Source organism: Mobula birostris, chromosome 25 (assembly GCF_030028105.1).
Source record: "Mobula birostris isolate sMobBir1 chromosome 25, sMobBir1.hap1, whole genome shotgun sequence".
In the NCBI taxonomy this organism is placed as follows: Eukaryota; Metazoa; Chordata; class Chondrichthyes; order Myliobatiformes; family Myliobatidae; genus Mobula; species Mobula birostris.
Window position 1 is genome coordinate 18,057,858 of NC_092394.1, and position 23,594 is coordinate 18,081,451.

The 23,594-nt window shown below is 41.3% G+C and overlaps 1 protein-coding gene across 1 annotated transcript in view; it reads right to left on the minus strand.

Moving 5' to 3' along the window:
* The window catches only part of LOC140187848 (nuclear pore membrane glycoprotein 210-like), a 148,068-nt gene that overhangs the window by 107,971 nt on the left and 16,503 nt on the right, over positions 1-23,594 (minus strand). The window contains exons 3-5 of the mRNA XM_072243645.1: positions 16,625-16,756; positions 13,359-13,455; positions 12,475-12,625 (exon numbers count right to left, since the gene is read on the minus strand). Coding sequence (XP_072099746.1) covers positions 12,475-12,625; positions 13,359-13,455; positions 16,625-16,756 — 380 coding nt within the window. The remainder of the gene's footprint in view (positions 1-12,474; positions 12,626-13,358; positions 13,456-16,624; positions 16,757-23,594) is intronic.

Sequence of the window (23,594 nt, forward strand, 5' to 3'; positions counted from 1 at the left end):
CCCTCCATACCCCCGATCCCTTTAGCCACAAGGGTCATGTCTAACTCCCTTTTAAATATAGCCAATGAACTGGCCTCATCTGTTTCCTGTGTTATGTACCCCGTAACTGGGTTGCCAAACCAGCAGAAATGGATCACTCAGTTGGAGTCTGGATTGCTAGAACTAAGAAAGATTTATTAAAGAAACAAGCAACACAGTAATCGAAAGGATAATAAATGCAACAGTTCAGCAATGATAAACACACATGTGCACAGAATTAAGATAACAGCATCAATCAAGCTCTATCATTGTCTAGGGGTAAATGACCAATTTCAAAGTGACACAAAAGTCCAGTTCGATTTAGTTCAGTTCGCAGTAATCGTTGCCATGGCGATGGACAACGTGGGGGGAAGGAGAGAGAGATCAAGAACGACTGATCATTCAGAAACGGCTTCCACTCACAGACCGGCGATATTGCTCACAAGCAGCTTTCGGGCGGGTCCTTTGTGATGTCACCTGAGGTCACCGACTGTGACCCCTCCTCCAGATGCGGTCGATCCTCTGCAGTGAACCCGGCACCCAAGCGAGGGTGGACACACACCGGGTTCCCGCTGATCGTACCTTTCCACCCTGTGCGTTTAAGGTCCGGTACTTCCCACCGACTCGTGAGAGGCGCACCGCTTCCAGGGTCTCGTTACCTCGGGTGTCGTGTGTGTCCTGCCTTAGCGAACCTGTCCCTTTTTATCCCCCTGCTGGGGTATCGCCTGTCCATCACTTCAAACAGTTCAGGGTTCAAAGGGGGAGCCGCTCCAGACAGCTCTCTCTCCCATCCCTTCATTACACATCTCCAGATCGCTTCATTGTTCCTTATCTCTCCTTCCCCTGAGGACAGGTGGCAGACCAACTGCTGATGCCACTGATGCTAGCCCAGGTCAGCAAACATCTTAGTTTTATGTGTATTCTCATCACACCTGTGGCAGAGAATTCCACAGATTCACCACTCTTTGTGTGAAGAAATTTTTCCTAATCTCGATCCTAAAAGGCTTCCCCTTTATCCTCAAACTGTGACCCCTCGTTCTGGACTTCCCCAACATCGGGAACAATCTTCCTGCATCTAGCCTGTCCAATCCCTTTAGGATTTTATACGTTTCAATAAGATCCCCCATCAATCTTCTAAATTCCAGAGAGTATAAGCCTAGTCAATCCAGTCTTTCATCATATGAAAGTGCTGCCATCCCAGGAATCAATCTGGTGAGCATTCTTTGTACTCCCTCTATGGCAAGAATGTCTTTCCTCAGATTAGGGGACCAAAACTGTACACAATACTCTAGGTGTGGTCCCACCAAGGTCTTGTACAACTGCAGTAGTACCTCCCTGCTCCTGTACTCGAATCCTCTTGCTATGAATGTCAGCACACCATTCGCCTTTTTCACCGCCAGCTGTACCTGCATGCCCACTTTCAATGACTGGTGTATAATGACACCCAGGTCTCGTTGCACCTCCCCTTTTCCTAATCGGCCACCATTCAGATAATAATCTGTTTTCCTGTTCTTGCCACCAAAGTGGATAACCTCACATTTATCCACATTAAATTGCAACTGCCATGAATTTGCTCACTCACCTAACCTACCCAAGTCACCCTGCATCCTCTTAGCATCCTCCTCACAGCTAACACTGCTGCCCAGCTTTGAGTCATCCACAAACTTGTAGATGCTGCATTTAATTCCCTCATCTACGTCATTTATATTGTAAACAACTGGGGTCCCAGCACTGAGCCTTCCGGTACCTCACTAGTCACTGCCTGCCATTCTGAAAAGGTCCCGTTTATTCCCACTCTTTGCTTCCTGTCTGCTAACCAATTCTCTATCCACATCAATACCTTACCCCCAATACCGTGTGCTTTAAGTTTGCACACTAATCCCCTCACTACTACTGGTGGCCTGTACACAACTCCCACCAGCGTTTTCTGCCTCTTTGTGTTATGCAGCTCTACCCATATCGATTCCACATCCTCCCGGCTAATGTCCTTCCTTTCTATTGCGTTAATCTCCTCTCTAACCAGCAATGCTACCCCACCTCCTTTTCTTTCATGTCTATCCCTCCTGAATATTGAATATCCCTGAATATTGAGCTCCCATCCTTGGTCATCCTGGGGCCATGTCTCTGTGATCCCAGCTATATCATATTCATTAATAACAATCTGCACTTTTAATTCATCCACCTTGTTACGAATGCTCCTTGCATTGACACACAAAGCCTTCAGGCTTGCTTTTTCAACACTCCTAGCCTTTATACAATTATGTTGAAAAGTGGCCCTTTTTGATTTTTGCCCTGGATTTGCCGGCCTGCCACTTTTACTTTTCACCTTACTACTTTTTGCTTCTACCCTCACTTTACACCCCTCTGTCTCTCTGCACTTGTTCCCATCCCCGTTGTGAACTAACCTCCTCTCTCCTAGTCTCTTTAATTTGATTCCCACCCCCCAACCATTCTAGTTTCAAGTCACCTCAGTAGCCCTCGCAAATCTCCCCGCCAGGATATTGGTCCCCCTAGGATTCAAGTGTAACTCGTCCTTTTTGTACGGGTCACACCTGCGCCAAAAGAGGTTCTAATGATCCAAAAACTTGAATCCCTGCCCCCTGCTCCAATCCCTCAGCCACGCATTTATCCTCCACCTTACTGCATTCCTACTCTCACTGTCGCGTAGCACAGGCAGTAATCCCGAGATTATTACCTTTGTAGTCCTTTTTTTCAACTCCCTTCCTATCTCCCTATATTCTCCTTTCAGGACCTCTTCCTACCTATGTCATTGGTACCTATATGTACCACGACCTCTGGCTCCTCACCCTCCCATTTCAGGATATCTAGGACGCAATCAGAAATATCCCAGACCCTAGCACCAGGGAGGCAAACTACCAACCGGGTCTCTGGACTGCGTCCACAGAATCGCCTATCTGACCCCTTTACTATCGAGTCCCCTATTACTACTGCCCTCCTCTTCCTTTCCCTACCCTTCTGAGCTACAGGGCCGGACTCTGTGCCAGAGGCACGACCACTGTCGCTTCCCCCAGGTAAGCTGTTCCCCCCCACCAACAGTACTCAAACAGGAGTACTTATTGTCAAGGGGCACAGCCACAGGGGTACTCTCTAGTACCTGACCCTTCCCCTTCCCCTTCCTAACCGTGACCCACTTGTCTGCCTCCCATGGCCCCGGTGTGACCACCTGCCTGTAGCTCCTCTCTATCAACTTCTCACTCTCCCTGACTAAACGAAGGTCATCGAGCTGCAGCTCCAGTTCCCTAACGTGGTCCCTTAGGAGCTTCATCTCAGCGCACCTGGTGCAGATGTGGACATCCGGGAGGCTTGGAGACTCCAGGACCTCCCACATCCAGCACCGAGAACAGCAAGTTGCCCTCACACTCATACAGCCCTCTCCTCAAATAACAACAAAAATGAATATCAAACCTTCCTTGCCACGCCCATTTCCGCCTAAGCCCGTTGAGCCGAAGCCCTTAAGCCTTCACTCTGCTCCCAGCTTACTCTGCCGCCTGCAAACTCTGCTGCCTGCTGTATAAGGCTCTGTTCCTATTAAATCTTCCGCACTTCACTGCCTGATATCACACGCCTGCGCAGTCCCTCCTCTCTGAACGCCGATGAAAAAGAACGAACAATCCTCTGCACTCCTGCTCCGATTCTCAGACTTCCTTCTCCGAATTAAACCCGAAGCAGTATTTCTGTCCTTTTAAATCTTCCGCACTTCACTGCCCAATGTCACACGCCTGTGCAGTCCCACTTCTCTGAACCCCGATGGGAAAAAAACTAAAAATTCAAAAATGGCTTCCTCCGCACTCCCGCTCTGATTCTCAAACTTCCTTCTCCGAATGAAGAAGTGGAGGGATGGGTTAGTAAATTTGCTGATGACACAAAGGTTGGGGGTGTTGTGGATAGTGTGGAGGGCTGTCAGAGGTTACAGTGGGACATTGATAGGATGCAAAACTGGGCTGAGAAGTGGCAGATGGAGTTCAACCCAGATAAATGTGAGGTGGTTCATTTTGCAAGGTCAAATATGATGGCAGAATATAGTATTAATGGTAAGACTCCTGGCAGTGTGGAGATCAGAGGGATCTTGGGGTCTGAGTCCATAGGACACTCAAAGCTGCTGCGCAGGTTGACTCTGTGGTTATAAAAACATACGGCGCATTGGCCTTCATCAATCATGGGATTGAGTTTAGGAGTCAAGAGGTAATGTTGCAGTTATATAGGACCCTGGTCAGACCCCACTTGGAGTACTGTGCTGTTTTGGTCGCCTCACTATAGGAAGGATGTGGAAACCATAGGAAGGGTGCAGAGGAGATTTACAAGGATGTTGCCTGGATTGGGGAGTATGCTTTATTAGAATAGGTTGAGTGAACTCTGCCTTTTTTCCTGGAGCGACGGAGGATGAGAGGTGACCAGATAGAGGAGTATAAGATGATGAGCGGTATTGATCTTGTGGATAGTCAGAGGCTTTTTCCCAGGGCTGGAAAGCCTAACACGCGAGAGCACAGTTTTAAGGTGCTTGGAAGTAGGTACAGAGGAGATGTCAGGGGTAAGTTTTTTACGCAGAGAGTGGTGAGTGCGTGGAATGGGCAGCTGACGACGGTGGTAGAGGCGGATACGATAGGGTCTTTTAAGAGACTCCTGGACAGGTACATGGAGCTCAGAAAAATAGAGGGCTATGGGTAACCCTAGGTACTTTCTAAGGTAAGGACATGTTCGGCACAGCTTTGTGGGCCGAAGGGCCTGTATTGTGCTGTAGGTTTTCTATGTTTCTAAATTGACTGCAAAGCAATAAATCCAATTTTGTGTAACACAGCAGCTGTTGAATCTCTTGTGTTTATGAGTCTGATTCTGTTCTATACTAGGTTGTATTATATGGATACCATAGCAAGAGACAGATAATATTTCGTGTTGTCGGGAAGAGTGTGAAACTTGTTTTTAAATTCAGAAAACCAAAGTGAACAATTTGGTGACATAATATATTTCTTTATATTGGCAGAATGTAAATGAATTATAGGAATGAGTTCATAAATTAATAGTTTAGATATCAAAATGCAGCAGTTGTTCTGTCCATACTGGATGTCACAGAACCAGTGGACCACTTCTGAGAATTAATCTGCATGTAGTATCAAGCATCAAATGATTTATAAAAACAGAAATATCTATATGTAAATAAACTGGAAGCATATCCCCACCAAGTATATTTAATGACTTGAGAATGAATAGGATTGGCTGCTTCACAAAATCAGCTTGAACCCCTTTGAAAATGTACATATTGAAAAAAATGAACTGACAACACAAAAATCTACCTGAATGTAGCCAAAATACAAGTTAAATGACCAATAAATAAGAATGCTCTCTTCAGAAGTTCACATTTTAACTCTCTACAATTACATTTTGCGATCATTTATTGCTTACTATTAGCTTATTAAGAAAAAGACATTTGGATTTATTTACTTATTAAGATACAGAATGGAATACGTCCTTCTGGCCCTTCGAGCTGTACTGCCCTCAACCCCCCGACTTAATCTTAGCTTAATCACAGCACAATTTACAATGACCAATTAACCTACCAACTGGTACATCTTTGGACTGTGGGAGGAAACCGGAGAACCCGAAGGAAATCCATGTGGTCACAAGGAGAATGTACAAACTCCTTACAGGCAGCAGTGGGAACTGAACCCAGGTTGCTGCTACTGGAAAGCATTGTGCTAACGTGCCATCGTTTATAGCACATTTTCAGTAGTTTACAGTACATTTTCATTTGTGTTCTGGCATCATTGAAAAAGAGCCCAGGGCCTTTCGGAACTTTTCGGCGGGCTGCAATCATAACAATCTCTTGGGGACTCGACAGGGGCCAATAAAAAGAAGTGAGGTGTAATCACAGCAGCCACTGTTGTAGTGGGTAGTGTTAAAATGGCCAGGCTTTGACTCAGTGGGCTTAGGTGAGAACAGGCATAGGCTTGAACTTAGGCTTGAGAAGTTAGAAGTATAACAGGTGTAGGCAGGATAGTAGTTAAGGCACTGGATGTGGGATTGTAGGGTACCTAATAGATTCCTTGATGACTGCAGGAAATACATCCAACCACAGTTCCTGACTGATAAGGTCAAGGAATTGGAGCTGAATGTACTCAGGACCATCCAGGAAGCTGAAAACTTCATAGATGAGATTTTTATTGAGGTGATCACACCCAGGCAGCAGGCTTTAGATAGTAAATGTGGGACCACCAGAAGTAGGAGGAGTAAACAGTTAGTGCAGGGTTTCCCTGTGGCCATTCCCCTCTGCAACAAATATAGCCCTTTGAATACTGCTTCAGGGGATGACCTATTAGGGCACAACAACAGCTGCCAGGCCAGTGGCACTTGGCTGGCTCTGAGTCTCAGTAGAGAAGGGAAATTTTCAGAGTGATAGTGTTAGGAGACTCGATAGTGAGGGGAACGAAGAGGAGGTTCTAGAAACATAGAAAATAGGTGCAGGAGTAGGCCATTCGGCCCTTTGAGCCTGCACTGCCATTCAGTATGATCATAGCTGATCATACAACTCAGAACCCTGTACCTGCCTTCTCTCCATACCCCCTGATCCCTTTAGCCACAAGCGCCATATCTAACTCAAGTCTTAAATATAGCCAATGAACTGGCCTCAACTGTTTCCTGTGGCAGAGAATTCCACAGATTCACCACTCTCTGTGTGAAGAAGTTTTTCCTCATCTCGGTCCTAAAAGGCTTCCTCTCTATCCTCAAACTGTGACCCCCTTGTTCTGGACTTCCCCAACATCGGGAACAATCTTCCTACATCTAGCCTGTCCAATCCCTTTAGAATTTTAAGCAACACACATCAAAGTTGCTGGTGAACACTGCAGGCCAGGCAGCATCTCTAGGAAGAGGTACAGTCGACCTTTCAGGCCGAGACCCTTCGTCAGGATTTTATACGTTTCAATAAGATCCCTCCCCTCAATCTTCTAAATTCCAGAGAATATAAGCCTAGTCGATCCAGTCTTTCATCATATGAAAGTCCTGCCATCCCAGGAATCAATCTGGTGAACCTTCTCTGTACTCCCTTATGGCAAGAATGTCTTTCCTCAGATTAGGGGACCAAAACTGCACAGAATACTCCAGGTGTGGTCTCACCAAGGCCTTGTACAACTGCAGTAGTACCTCCCTGCTCCTGTACTCGAGTCCTCTTGCTATGAATGCCAGCATACCATTCGCCTTTTTCACCACCTGCTGTACCTGCATGCCCACTTTCAATGACTGGTGTACAATGACACCCAGGTGTCATTGCACCTCCCCTATTCCTAATCGGCCACCATTCAGATAATAATCTGTTTTCCTGTTCTTGCCACCAAAGTGGATAACCTCACATTTATCCACATTAAATTGCATCTGCCATGAATTTGCCCACTCACCTAACCTATCCAAGTCACCTTGCATCCTCCTCACAGCTAACACTGCCGCCCAGCTTCGTGTCATCTGCAAACTTGGAGATGCTGCATTTAATTCCCTTGTCTAAGTCATTAATATATATTGCAAACAACTGAGGTCCCAGCACTGAGCCTTCCGGTACCCCACTAGTCACTGCCTGCCATTCTGAAAAGGTCCCACTTATTCCCACTCTTTGCTTCCTGTCTGCCAACCAGTTCTCTATCCACATCAATACCATACCCCGAATACCGTGTGCTTTAAGTTTGCACACTAACCTCCTCTGTGGGACCTTGTCAAAAGCCTTTTGGAAATCCAAATATACCACATCCACTGGTTCTCCCCTATCCACTCTACTAGTTACATCCTCAAAAAATTCTATGAGATTCGTCAGACATGATTTTCCTTTCACAAATCCATGCTGACTTTGTCCGATGATTTCACCGCTTTCCAAATGTGTTGTTATCATGTCTTTGATAACTGATTCTAGCATTTTCCCCACCACCGATGTCAGGTTTACCAGTCTATAATTCCCCAGTTTCTCTCTCCCTCCTTTTTTAAAAAGCGGGGTTACATTAGCCACCCTCCAATTCTCAGGAACTAATCCAGAATCTAAAGAGTTTTGAAAAATTATCACTAGTGCATCCACTATTTCTTGGGCTACTTCCTTAAGCACTCTGGGATGCAGACCATCTGGCCCTGGGGATTTATCTGCCTTTAATCCCTTCAATTTACCTAACACCACTTCTCTACTAACATGTATTTCCCTCAGTTCCTCCATCTCACTAGACCCTCGGTCCCCTACTATTTCTGGAAGATTATTTATGTCCTCCTTAGTGAAGGCAGAACCAAAGTAGTTATTCAATTGGTCTGCCAAGTCCTTGCTCCCCATGATCGATTCACCTGTTTCTGACTGTAAGTGACCTACATTTGTCTTAACCAATCTTTTTCTTTTCACATATCTACAAAAGCTTTTACAGTCAGTTTTTATGTTCCCTGCCAGCTTTCTCTCATAATCTTTTTTCCCTTTCCTAATTAAGCCCTTTGTCCTCTGCTGGACTCTGAATTTCTCCCAGTCCTCAGGTGTGTCGCTTTTTCTGGCTAATTTGTATGTTTCTTCTCTGGAATTGATACTATCCCTAATTTCCCTTGTCAGCCATGGGTGCACTACCTTCTCTGGTTTATTCTTTTGTCAAACTGGGATGAACAATTATTGTAGTTCATCCATGCGATCTTTAAATGCTTGCCATTGCATATCCACCGTCAACCCTTTAAGTATCATTTGCCAGTCTATCTTAGCTAATTCACATCTCATACCTTCAAAGATACCCTTCTTTAAGTTCAGAACCTTTGTTACTGAATTAACTATATCACTCTCCATCTTAATGAAGAATTCCACCATATTATAGTCACTCTTACCCAAGGGGCCTCACACGACAAGATTGCTAACTAACCCTTCCTCATTGCTCAATATCCAGTCTAGAATGGCCTGCTCTCTAGTTGATTCCTTGACATGTTGGTTCAAAAAACCATCCCGCATACATTCCAAGAAATCCTCTTCCTCAGCACCCTTACCAATTTGGTTCACCCAATCTATATGTAGATTGAAGTCACCCATTATAACTGCTGTTCCTTTATTGCACGCAGTTCTAATTTCCCGTTTAATGCCATCCCCAACCTCACTACTACTGGTGGCCTATACACAACTCCCACCAGCGTTTTCTGCCTCTTTGTGTTATGCAGCTCTACCCATATCGATTCCACATTCTCCCGGCTAATGTCCTTCCTTTCCATTGTGTTAATCTCCTCTCTAACCAGCAATGTCATCCCACCTCCTTTTCTTTCATGTCTATCCCTCCTGAATATTGAATATCCCTGAATGTTGAGCTCCCATCCTTGGTCACCCTGGGGCCACGTCTCTGTGATCCCAACTATATCATATTCATTAATAACTATCTGCACATTCAGTTCATCTACCTTGTTACGAATGCTCCTTGCATTGACACACAAAGGCTTCAGGCTTGCTTTTACAACGCTCTTAGCCTTTACACAATTATGTTGAAAAGTGGCCCTTTTTGATTTTTGCCCTGGATTTGCCGGCCTGCCACTTTTACTTTTCACCTTACTACTTTTTGCTTCTACCCTCATTTTACACCCCTCTGTCTCTCTGTACTACTTCCCATCCCCTGCCACATTAGTTTAAATCCTCCTGAATAACAGTAGCAAACGCTCCCCCTAGGATATTGGTTCCAGTCCAGCCCAGGTGCAGACCGTCCTGTTTGTTCTGTGGTGCGAAGTGCCATCAAGATGGTGTGTTGCATCCTAGGTGCTTGGGCCCAGGATGTTTCAGAGCAACTCCAGAAAATTCTCGGGAGGGAGGATGAGCAGCCGGAGGCTGTGGTGCACACCAGCACCAATGACATAGGTAGAAAGGGAGAGTGAGCAGTGAGTATAGGAAGTTAGGGAAGAGGCTGAAGAGCATTATCCCCAAGATAGTAATCTCTGGATTACTCCCAGTGCAATGTGCTAGTCAGGGCAGGAATAGGATGATAGTAGAGGCAAATGAGTGGGTAAAGAAGTGGTAGAGGGGACAGGGATTCAGACTTATGGTTTACTGGGATCTCTTCTGCGGAAGGTGTGAATTGTACAAAAAGGATGGGTTACACCTGAGCCCGAGGTGGGGGGCCAATATCCTTGCGGGCAGTTTTGCTAGAGCTTTTGGGAGAGCTCTAACTAAATTGACAGGGATTGGAACTGGAGTGATAGGGCTGAGGACAGGACAGTTGGTATACAAGTCAAAGCATTGTGTAGTGTGACTGAGGAAGGACAGGCAGATGAGAGGACAAAATTACAGTCAGTGGGATGAGGAGAAGTGTGATATGGGGACAAAATCGAGAAGGATGAATACAGGACTGAAGGTGTTATATTCGAATGCACACAGTATACAGAATAAGGTAGCTGATCTTGTAGCACAGTTAGAGATTGGTGGATACAACGCTGTGGGCATCACTAAGTCGAGGCTAAAAGATCATAGTTAGGAGCTTAACATCCAACAATACACACTGAATGGAAAGGACAGGCAGGTAGGCTGAGGGGTGGCATTACACATGATCTTGGAAGACTATTAACTTTCCCTTTGTTATGTTACTGAAGAATAGTTAGCCACAGTGATTTTCTCCAGAAATACTGGCAGTTCTATCGGGAATTGTTCATTTCTCCCTCTACAACAATGAGAAAGCCCAATACCCCCACGGAAACACACAGTTAAAAGGCTATTGAATGACTACCCCAATGTTATTGAATGGTTCCCTAGTATGATAAGATGGACTCTTGATCTCACAATCTACTTTGTTATGATATTGCACCTTATTATTTACACTCACTATACTTTCTCTGTAACTGTTACATATTATTCTGCATTCTGTTACTGTTCAACCTTGTTCTGCATCAATGCACTGTGTAAAATGATTTGATCTGAATGAACAGCCTGCAAAGCAAGCTTTTCACCGAATCTCAGTATATGTGACAATAATAAACCAATTCTAACTCGATGCATGCATGAACACAAATGGCCCAAAATTTCTAAGAGATGCCTTGCCAGTGTTTTTTTTATTGTGTCTGACATTGCAGTTCTCATGGAATTCAGTGTCACAATACCAACTTCAAGGTGCTTCCCTGTCCAATGAAGCTGTGCCAGACATAACTTCATGTATTTCAATTAAGAGAAAAGGCCGCAATGAAGCGTCAGTTAATACACATACATGATTTGAAATGATTGCCCTACACATTTTTAGTGATTATATTTTTAATTACTAAAACATTTTAATAATTTAATGGAAGGAATAGCATGATTAGTATAAATATTCAAATTGTTTGGCAATTTTGACAGCTGGTTCCAGAAGTGGATTTAATCAACTATCAAAACAGAACTGTTGGCAGAATTTATTCAAATTATGCACAAAGCTAGCTACAGTCAGAAGCTATCAGGTTTTTGAGCCAATGATCGTGGTGAAAAATTGGGTGTAGCCACATATACTAAAGCTATGTATCTCCCAATCAGTGCTTCCTCTTATATCTACAGCAATCTTTTATGCTGCTGAATAGTACGGTTGTTTTTCATTTAAATTATCTTTAATGATTTAACTCTTAAAAAGAAACACAAGACACAAAGGTTGAGTTCTCAATGGCTACCAAATACAAGCCAGCCATATAAAGAATTCAGCATGTGAAGAGACCTAAAACTAGAGATTTTATACTAACCCCAGTCCCATGAAATTCTGGTGCAACCTGAAAAAGAAAGCTAATATTTATAATTTTGCCATGTTCTAAAGATGCTGCTCCTATGGATACTGAACTGTCTTAATTTGTATTTAGTTTTACTAAAATATTTTTTTACAACGACATATGTGCATTCCAACAGACCTACAGAAAATTAGCTGTGATAATAGAAAGCAAAGGTTTCATTGTATGCTAGATTTTTTATATAGTTTCTGATGGTATGGCCTCCACGGATGATCTCAACATCATCTGGGATTACCTGGAGAAATGGAAGCAAGCGAGACAGCCAAAGTCTGCAGAAGAACTGTAGCAAGTTCTCCAAGTTGCATGGAACAACCTACCAGCCAATTTTCTTATCAAACTACACGACAGTGCACCTAAGAGAATTGGTGCAGTTTTAAAGGCAAAGGGTGGTCACACCAAATATTGATTTGATTTAATTTTTTTTTACTGTTTACTACTCTTTATAGTAAAGTTTTTGATATTTAGAAACTTTTCAGGTCATTATTTTTGAAAGCATCTTTGCTTTACAGCATTTTTTACAAGTGCCTAAGACTTTTGCAGAGTACTGTATATTTTTATGTTACTTTGCTGTATCTCCAAAATAAAATAAATACATTGCAGTGCACTTCAATTAAGATGCGATCATGTTCATTGCAAAGATATGCATACTTCTTTTGACCAACAATATTAAAAAGAGCTAAGCAACTTTTTATTAAGTAATTGGTTTCTTGCATAAATAAGAAAAATAACCAGTACCTTATATATGGTTTCCTGCAATCGTGCTTTCAAGTTAGCAGTACCAGTCATTAACCCAGACACAAGAATGATGTCTCCTTGCTTTCCTTCTTTTTCCATTGTTGCTATGTGTTGAGGTGGTAAATAGGTAGATTCTGAAAACTTCAATATTCTGACAAAAATAGTGAAAAGATACAAAAATTACAGTAATTATCTAGCAAAAAATTGTGAGGTTGACCATTTTGAAAAATAGGCAGATGAGTTTGATATGTGCCAAATAATTACCTGGGCAATATACTCAACCTGGAAAAACTCTTTTAAAATTGTTCAGTCTACTAAAACCATCATTCCATCAATTCAAAGCACTTCACATTCACACATTAATATGGAATAAATAGTAAAGTATGCCTACTGTTGCTTAAATGCTGTGTTTCTAATTTCAGTCGAATAAATTATTTCCAAGGAATATACAGTAGTAAAATGAGGAACTGTTATTAAACCCTTGCCATCATCAAATATTTCCCAAATATTACTTGACCAGCATAACTAAGAGGCCCAAGAACTTGACACTTAAGAGTTTTTGCAATTTGAGTCAAATGTGCAACACCACAGAAAACTACGGTACTGAGAGAAATTATCTCCCAGCAAAGTAAAAAGTCAAAGGAAAATGATCAGCCTTAATGATGAAATAAAAGCAACCTGATCAAATTAAATCAAAATTATATATACAGTGTAAGACCTTTAAGTACAAAAACCCCATATTTACTTCACATCAACTAACTGTATCTGAAAATATACTTACAGCTACAACCTTATTTATTTCCATTTACTGTCAAATAATGTGAAATAATTGATTAGTGTTTTTTTAAATCAAATTTCAAAGAAATAACCCTGCTGTTGCTTACCTAATTTTATGGGTTGACTCAGAATTATTATCTACACTTTCATTCTTCACAATGGTCCAATCGAAAACAAATCCTTCCAAGTTGCTAAAAGTATTTCCTTGAAAATAAAAGATAAAACAAATCCACTTTTTTTTTTACTACATTCATTTTAAGGATCTGGGTGTTATTGGCAAACTGGTGTTTATTAACCACCCTCACTGTCCTTAAGGTGGTGGCAACTATTTTTGAACTTTGCTGTCCTGGAGAAGGTGCTCCCAGAGCACTGCTGTGCAGAGGGCTCCAAGATTTAGTGTCTGCAATGATGAAGGACTGATGGGTTAGAATCCCTCCAATTGGTGAAAGACTTTTTTGACAATAATGGTTTTGTTACTTGTCATTCTGTGCCCGAATGTTGCTTCAGTGTTATATACATTCAAGCACAGGATGCTTCATTTGATGAAGAGCTATGAACATTATGCAACTGTCAGCAAACATCCCCATTTAGGACTTTATGACTGGGAGTTCTGAGACTATCACAATTAGCACAATTGCAGTGCCACAGAGCAAAATGGAGGGTATCTTCTGTGTGAAGATATTTTCTGGCTTCTGCATGGACTGTGTCATGGTTACCTTTACAAATGGCACCATGGAAGGATGCAGCTGCAACACACAAACTGGTGTACAAGTAGATTTGTGACTCAATACCTGCTACACACCAGTTTGGCAACAAGATTAGATCTATGATGGTGCATCATAGGCACCTTTTGTAATGTATACCAAAGTCCCCTATCCAGGAAACATTTTAGCACTTGGTGCTTTCAAAGGTTCTTTCAATTTTTGTTCAACGTGGAGAAAACTGATTAACCACCTAAGAAAGAATGGCAGGTGGTAATCAGGAGGTTATACTATATACATATATGCTTAACTACTATGTGGAATAGCTCTCTCAATTTAAACACCAGCCCCCATAAGTTTATGAAAGAACTTTGCCATGTTTGCAATTTGTTCCTTAGTCTATGTTGAGCGATCAATCCAATTTTATTCCTCCTCTGCTCAAATTTCACTGTTCTGGTACAGTTGAGAGAGCAGTTAAGAATCAGCTCTAAGTAGGTCAGGAGTTGCAAGTAGGCCAAGTAAGAATGGCATCCCCTCAAATTATAGATTATAATATCAATTTAAATTTCACAGTTCCATGCTGGGACTTGAACTTGATTCTCTATATTATTTGTACAGGCCTCTGGAATGCTAGTCTGGTACCTTAAGTGTTATGCCATTACATCCATTTTCCATCTTCAGAAAATGAAAGGTACGATTACGACAAATTTCGGTGTAGAAGGTAAATCAATAACCATTTAAAACAGTGAATGAAACATTATAACCACATTTGTTCTTGCAAATACTAGCTTTAGCGCTATTTTAATTAGGTAAGGTACTCAAAGGAGTAGGGCAAATATGCTTGCATTATACTGGTTTTTCCAGCTTTTCCGCTCAGTCCAATTTAGATGCATGCTTAAAATTCAGTGCTGACCTCCTGACAGTGCACTTTGCCCTATGGAGCTCAGCATTCCTTCCCTGCACCTTTCAGAACTGTTGCATTAAAGTCACTCTTCATGGAGCAACCGAACAAATACATAGTTGCATCCAGTGTGAATGCATTTCCTTGTAGTCTAAATATTTCCAGACCTTTGAAATAAATTTTCTTAGTCTTGCTGCCCCCAGCTCTACTATTTCCCTTCAGTGAACTTGCTCTTCCTGGAATATGTTTCTTCCAGTTTTCCATTCTGACACCTTTTGAGCCATCATTAAAAATCTTCAGAGCCTCCTGTTTCACTGTCCTTTTCTCTTTGGACTTCCTTCCTCCTCTACCAACTCAAATTCTGCTCATTCTCTGCTGTCTCTAGAACTTTTCATTTGTGACATAAAGCTCATTAGAATTTAATAACTCTTGCTCCTTATGAATTGAGCACACAATACCTAATAAATATAGTCAAATTTGATCTGTGGCTCATGTGACTTACACTGCACACCTCTTCATCCATAAAATCGCAGTTTAAAGTCTTAAATATAAACTACCAATACAAACTTTAATTACTTCAGTTTTCCATAAGGTGAAAAGTAGACATGAGCATTACTTTTTATCACCTACCAAATCACATTTCTATTAATAACAATCATTTGATTTTAAAATTAAAACAAGAATGATTATGAAGCGTTCACAACATTCTGTTATTTGCCAATTTTAACAGATGTGTGAGCGGTGGGGGGGCAACTATCATATGGGGTGAGAACTCACTGGTTGTCAATCCCATTTAGGGTGAAACTGGTCACTAATGGTATGCAAGTTCCTGAAATGAAGTTAAACTGGGATCTGGTCTCTCTCAGAATATTGATCCCAGGACCACATTGCTCAAGATAATTTACTAGTTATTGGAAAATCCAACCAAATAAAGAAAAGCTGGATGAACACAGAGGGAGGATGGAATAGAAGATTATATTAATAGCCCTATATGAGGTGGGCCAAGAGAATGCTTGTACAGAAGATAAATATTGTTGTAAAGTGCTTGTATCAGTGCATAGACTATTTAACTGTTCAGCCAGCGCTCCTTTGCTTCCCAGCCACACTAATGCCTGTTTAAGCAAAGCCTCCATTTTAGATTTCTCATCCTTGCTTTCAAATCCTTTCATGATCTTGCTCCTTTCTACCTCTGCCATTTCTTTGTACCTCCTTAACTTCCCAGACACCCAAGCTCATCTATTTCTGATCTGTTGAGCATTGATGGAAATTGCTCTATTATGTTAAAACCATGTAAATGGATTTTGTAGATGAAAGATTGTGCCTTTCTCCAATGGTCAGATAAGCTGAGCTCTGGATTAGGAAAGTACTTGGTTTAATTGTGATCCTCACCTAAATTAGCTGCTCTTAGCCAGGGTGGCTGTAGCACTCCAATTAGCCTCAATTTTCCCACATTATAGAAATGAAGAAAAAAATCCAATAGACCTGTTGTTAAGTTATTCCGTGACTTACAATATTTACAGACACATTTCCAGCTGAGATAAAATGAGATTGAGATTGGTTGCGATGTTAATTGTATAGTGTCTCATAGATGATAAATAACTACTTGGGAAAGATAAAGAATTGTACTTAGGCAACAGATGAATCCAGAAGAAATGTTCCTTGAAAAGGAAATTACATTTTATAATCATCAGATCAGGCGTTGGAAATTAAAACAGATAATTAAGTGGATAAAATATAAAAGTCTCTAAAGAGTATTACAAAGCAATCATACCTTCTTCATCCAAGGCTCTAACTGTTAATTTTAACAGTGAGTCATCCACGTACAATTCCCGAGTTGTTGATACAATTTCAATTTGGTTTATTATATCCACCATTACATCACACCGCAACACCTGTCCTGTCACTGAAGAAAAAAAACTATATTACTGCTTTGCAGATCATTTTCAATTGTTTATCCAAGATTCATTAATTATTGCACAGGAAATATCTTCTGATGCACATTACTTTTAAAATTTATCATTACATGCGAGAAAGAAACTTTGTGTCTCTTAATAAGTTATATTCACTTTTCTTTGCCTTTGAGAATCACAAAGCATCTGGAAGTAAGAAGATATATGGTCTGCAAAGGAAATGATGATGATTACCAACAGTGAAACATGCTAGTGACTCTCAACAAATGTGCCAATAACTTTACTTGTCCCAATATTCACCCCAAAATGGTGAGCACCACTCCAACAATGTTGCAACCAAAATCTATATTACTATATTCTACCATGGATAAAAGATTAGCTGACTGGCAGGAGGCAAAGAGTGGGAATGAAAGGGGCCTTTTCTGGTTGGCTGCTGCTGACTGGTGGTGTTCTGCAGGGATTGGTATTGGGACCCCTTCATTTCATGTTATATGTCAATGACTCAGATGATGGAATTGATAGCTTTGTAATCAATACAAAGATAGGTGGAGAAGCAGGTGATGTTGAGGAAGCAGGGAGTCTGCAGAATGACTTAGACTGGGAGAATGGCAAAGTAGTGGCAGATTGAACATACTGTAAAGTATTACACATTGGTGGAAGAAACAAAGGTGTAGACTATTTTCTAAATGGGGATAAAATTAAAAGATCAGAGGTGCAAAGGGACTCGAGAGTCCTAGTGCAGGATTCCTTACAGGTTAACTTGCAGGTTGAGTCATTGATAAGGAAGACAAATGCAATGCTAGCATTCATTTCAAGAGGAACAGAATATAAGAGCAAAGGTGTTATGCTAAAGCTTTATAAGACATTGGTCAAACCGTACTTAAAGAGTACAGTAATCAATTTTGGGCCCCTTATCACCCTTATGTGCTGTCATAGGAGATTGCTCAGAAGTAGTTCACGAGATTGATTCCACGGAAGAAAGCGTTAATGCATGAGGAGTATTTGATGGTTTTGGGGCTGTACTCGCTGGAATTTAGAAGAATGAAGCAGGATTTCATTGAAACCTATTGAATATTGAAAGGCCCAGACAGAGAGAATGTTTCCTATAGTGGGTGAGATAGAATCAGAGGGTGGTGAATCTGTGGAATTCATTGCCACGGACAGCTGTGAAGCCAAGTCATTGGGTACATTTAGAACAGAGGTTGATGTTTCTTGATTAATCAGGGCGCCAAAGGTTATGGTGAGAAAGCAGGAAAATAGGGTCGAGAAGGACAATAAATCAGCCTTGATGGAGCAAACCTGATGGGCCAAATGACCTGATTTTGCTCCTATGTCTTATGGTCTATATTTCACAATAAATACATCATTCCCTCCAGGTGTTTTAACAAGCAGTGGAAAGATATGAATGGAGATGTGAAAGTGGAAATCTGTAATTGTCTGTCTTAGTTACATTCTTATTTTAAATGATGGCTTCTTTTGAAAAAAATTTAGAAATCAGATATTTAAAGCCTGAAAAAGTGAGTCATGAAGAAGCATACAGAATTATACAGATAAGGACAAAGCAGCAAGGCCACGTTAGCTCTGGCACTAATTGATACAGGAATTTCCAAGGGATCTTCTGGTTTTCAGAAACAGACTATAATAGTTAAGTCAACATGAGCTCACCCAAATTCACTGAACGAAGTTGTAAGTTGCAAAACAGAAGCATTTTGATCTTCTAGCATGGCTGGTTACTGTAAGCAACATATTACACTTCATTTACATATTACAATAGGTAGTGAAAAGAAATTATCAATTCCTGACCTATATTTTTATACTGCTCATTCAAATGCAGAGCAGGTGACCCTGGATTAGATAGTGGGGCAGGGGAAAGGTAGAAAATGTTCTATATTATGATTTTCTGTAATGTGAAGCTGTGTCATCTGCACATGCATTAGGAAAAGTACGAGTTGAAAAGTGTGTACTGTATTCACTTCTTTCTTCTGCATAAATTTTGTAGGAATTATTTTTTAAATTCCTTATCCCAGGGTTTTTGATAGCAATTTTTGAATTCCCTAAGGGTGAATTTCCATTAGATGAATTGTTATAAGGCAGGATTTATCTGCAGTGTGCTTTGAAGTTATCTTAGTACGTAAACATTACAGAACTTTTTATTATCAGGATTCTACACTGACAGCTGAAATGCTCATCTACCCTGAAAACCAGCCTTCAACTGTTCAGAAGATTTTTTTTATGTTTAAGTTCCACTCACGAGGCTGTACTGTGCAGTTATAGGAGCAATGGTAAAATCCTTCGTAGTAACCATGCAATTTTCCATACCACTGATTTGAAAGCTGGAAAGGATCTACAATAATGCATGAAGGATGGGTGGGACTACAACCAGAGGTCATGGATTAAGGGCAAAAGGTAAAAAAATTTAAAGAAACATTAGGGGAAAGTTCTTAGCCATCATTTACCTGTTGCAGCAAGCTCACTCCCACCTGGATGATGCTGGTAGCATTGGGAGAATCACACTTTTTGGTTTCTCTAGTGCCTTCAATACAATCCAGCCACTACTTCTGAGCAAGAAGCTGCAAAGGATGGATATAGACAAATCCACTTTCTCCTGGATTACTCACTACCTGACAGATAGGCCCCAGTTTACATGGCTGGGTAGTTCTCTGACTGGCACTGGGGCGCTACAAGGGTCAGTCCTGTCTCTGTTCACACTGTACATTTCAGACTTTCAGTACAACTCTGAGTCTTGCCACTTGCAGAAGCTCTCTGATGACTCTGCAGTGGTTAGATGTATCAGAGATGGGCAGGAGATGGAATACAGAGGACTGGTGACAAGTTTGTGCAGTGGTGCAGGAGGAATCACCTGCTCCTGAATGTGGCCAAAACCAGGGAGATGGTGATTGATTTTAGGAGGAAGAGGACGATGACGAGTCCTGTATACATTCTGGGAGAAGAGGTTGCAGTGGTAGAGGAGTACAAATACTTGGGTGTTCACCTCGACAACAGACTTGACTGGAAAACCAACAACAAGAAGGGGAAGAGCAGACTCTATATTCTAAGGCAGCTGAGATCCTTTAATGTGTACAGCAAGAGTTGGAGATCTTTTACCAGTCTGTTGTAGCAAGTGCTGTCTTCTTTGCTGGTTTATGTTAGGGAAGCAGCATCGGTGCTGGTGATGCAAAAAGTCTAAATAAACTAATCAAAAAGGCTGGATCCATCCTTGGATACAACCCAAACGCTTTTGAGTTAGTGGTGGAAAGAAGGTCACTAATCAAACTGTTATCCATTATGGACAATCTGGCACATCCTCTCCATGACTTACTAAATTAGTAGCAGAGCACCTTTTCAAACAGCTTCATTCAGCTCCACTAGGATTGTTAAAGGAAATCTTTCCCACCAAATGCAATAAGCATATACAACAGTTCATCTCTATGCAAAAGGAGAAGACATATCACAGTACAATAGTCTCTGCTTTATTACTCGTACATTTCATTGCACATTGGTACATTTTGTGTATATTATTATTCTATACTTTATTATTAGGTAAGTCTGCACACTGCTAAGTATACTTTTAAATGTTGCTGCTGTAACAAAAGAATTTCTCACTCAGGATCACTAAAGTGCTTATTATTAATATAATTATTATTTAACAGTTGATGTTTCGGGATGACACAGTTCATCAGGACTGGAGAAAAAAAGATGGGAAGTCAGAGTAAGGAAGAAGTACAAGTGTGTAGGTGATAGGTGAAACCGGGAGAGGGGGAGAGGAGGAGTAAAGAGCTGGAAAGTTGATTGGTGAAAGAGATAAAGGGCTGGGGAAGGGGGAATCTGACTGGAAAGGACACAAGGTCATGGAAGAAAGGGAAGGGGGAGGTGATGGGCAGGTAAGGAGATAAGGTGAGAGAGGGAAATGAGAATGGGGAATGATGGTGGGGGGGGGTGCAATTACCAGAACTTTGAGAAATAAATGTTCAAGCCATCAGATTGGAGGCTACCCAGATGGAATATCGCTGCTGAGTTCCTCAGCATTTTGTGTATGTTGCTTGAAATTCCAGCATCTGCAGATTTTCTTGTTTGTGTAACATCTTTCCTGACTAGGGGGAATCACTCTGGTTGGCAGGAGAGAACTGTAGCTGTGAAACAATCTCAGGGTCTGAGTCCTCCTCCATGGTGGTTGTGGGAGTTGATTCTGGGACTGCAGGAAATGGTTTGAGAGTTCTGGACCCCTTTCTTCTCATTTTCTCTTTTTTCTAGTTTGTGCATCTTGATCTTAGAAAGGTGCATTTAGTTCACTGGAGTACTCTCTTATTAATCCTTCTATTGCTCCCTTTATGATCTGATCTTTCCTCTTGGTCTCATCCACAACATTATCTGACAAATCCTCAGTTTTCAAATCCCCATTGACTTCTTTCTTTTTGACCTTCCATTCATCCAGCTGGGCTTTGGTCTTTGCATTTACGTAACAATCAGCTTTTTGTCTCTCACTTGAAGTTCATGCAATAACCTTAATACATGCAGAGTAGATTCTTGCTCTTTATATTTACAAAAGTTGAATGTTTGCAACTTTCCTGAAGCTCCTTGAACTTTCTTCCAGTTTAAAACCAAGTCCCATTTCACAAGCAACTGCCTGATTAACATATCAAAAGTTTTCTCAGATATGTTACCTACAAAAACTGGTGCAGTCACTTTCATTATCCCTCTGAGCAGCATGGTCTTCCCTTGGTCCAATATGCTTTCCAACCAGAGGCACAGAGGTTGGCACCTCTCTTGGGCAGTGGTTCATGGTGTACAGCATGGAGACAGTTGTGGCACCATCCAGTTTCTTTCGTAATTCACTTTTAGTTGACTCTATTGCAGGGGATATGGCATGCAAATGATAGATGCATCTCCAGTCAAGTTGTAATTGTCTCAGCCAATCAAAGCCTCACAATGCTGGCCCTCCTGTTTTTACCATATACAAGCATAATGCGGCTTGCTAGTTGTTGTATTTTACTGTTACAAATGTCACTCCCACAGGAGTTTTCTTTTCTCCAGTATAAATTCTTAGTTGGATATGATCAAACTCATTCTGTGGAATGACTAAAACAGCTGAGCCAGTGTCAAATTCCATTTTAATTAATTTGTCATTCACTTCTGGTGTAAGCTTGTCTATTGTTAGTTTTCACAGTGTAAATCTCAAGGGCACCTAGTTCTATGTCACTATCATTATGCAATTTTTCATCAATAGCATGCAGATTAGTGTTCTTTTTGAAACTGCAATTTGACTTTTTCTCTTCCCTGTGCAGTCCATTTATTTTTGCCTGCCCGACATGCTGTTTGTGCGTCCTACTTTGTTACATTTTCCGCAAGCTTTGCCTTTAAATCTGCATTGGTTTGTTGTACAGTATGTGATAACACAAATTGTTCAGCCAGGCCAGTTACTGTTTAGATATTACAATTTTGTGCACACTCACTTTCATTCCCAACTACAACTCAATGGCATCTGTCTGCTGTTTCCATTGATACATTTAAAAGAGCAGTTGAAATAGCTGTAAGTTGTGCCTCAGTTAGGAGCCATTTCTGAATGCTTTCTTGTAAGATTCCACAAACTAAACAATCTCTCAGTTGATCTTTAAGCCTATTACTGAACTGGCAATGCTTAGCCAACTTCTTCAATTCCACCATGTATGCTGAAATGGATTCCCCTTCCTTGTGATTCTGCTTATGAAACCTAAAATGTTCTATAATCAACAATGGTTTCAGTTCTAAATGCTCCTGCATTACTTTCACAATATCAGCAAAGTTTATTTCAGCTGGATTGTTTGGAGCAATCAAGCATCTAAACAAACTGTATGCCTTTAAATCTAACACTCTGTAAATTGGCACTCGCTTTTCATTGGCAATTTCATTTGCTTCAAAATTCTGCTCAATTGGCTCAGTATACATGAGCCAGTTGTCCATTGTGCAATGGAACATCAATCTTTCTGATGTAACCAGCTATTTCTGCTCTTTTTTTTAGAATCAGACAGTACTCACTGTTTATGAAGCATAGATTCTTCTATTTCTTGCCTTTTTTAAAAAAACTTGACCACACCTATCTTCTTTTCTAAAGAGTACATGCTATGCAGTTTTTTTAAAAACTTGAACATCTCGCTACAGTTCAACAGGCAGGCAGTTGTCTCAGGTTTGTTTTAAACTTGCTCATCGCTACTGTTATGTTTTGTAACTCCAAAACATAACTTGAATTGCAAGAAAAAGACGGAACCAGGAATGAGAGTCTAACCTAGTTTTTTTTGCATTTAGCAAGGCTTGCACGTATGACTAGGTTATGTGATGACATTTGCCATTCATGTACTTTGTACATATAACGGCAATGAATTATTTAAATGAACAAGAATGCTTAATCAAACAATATATTTACTGCATTACTCACTTACTACAGAAATGTTAAATGCACAACATCAGGTTCATTGGTGAGATCGATGTCATGGGAGCTGTGTGGCCTTGGTTATTGGGGGATCCAGACTCTCATGCCACCTGGTTGCCTGTTACAGCCACCCACAGGAGGGAGGTGTGGGGCTGCCAGAATCCTTGTAGGGCTGAAGGCTGGCTCTCCCGTCAGCGCTGCTCTCCATTGTTCGCTCCAAGGACGATAAACTGGATTGCCTTCATCTGTCAGTCTGCAGCTGAACCAGTGTGAGATGAAGAACTGCTGCAAACTTGTTCTTGCAGAAATGAGGCTCCAGGCCAACACCCCATGTACCTGGAGCTACTTTTTGTGACAGTACATGTATGTGCTGCGTGTAACCACGTGTACTGTGTTTTGCATCTTGGCCCCAGAGGAACACTCTTTTG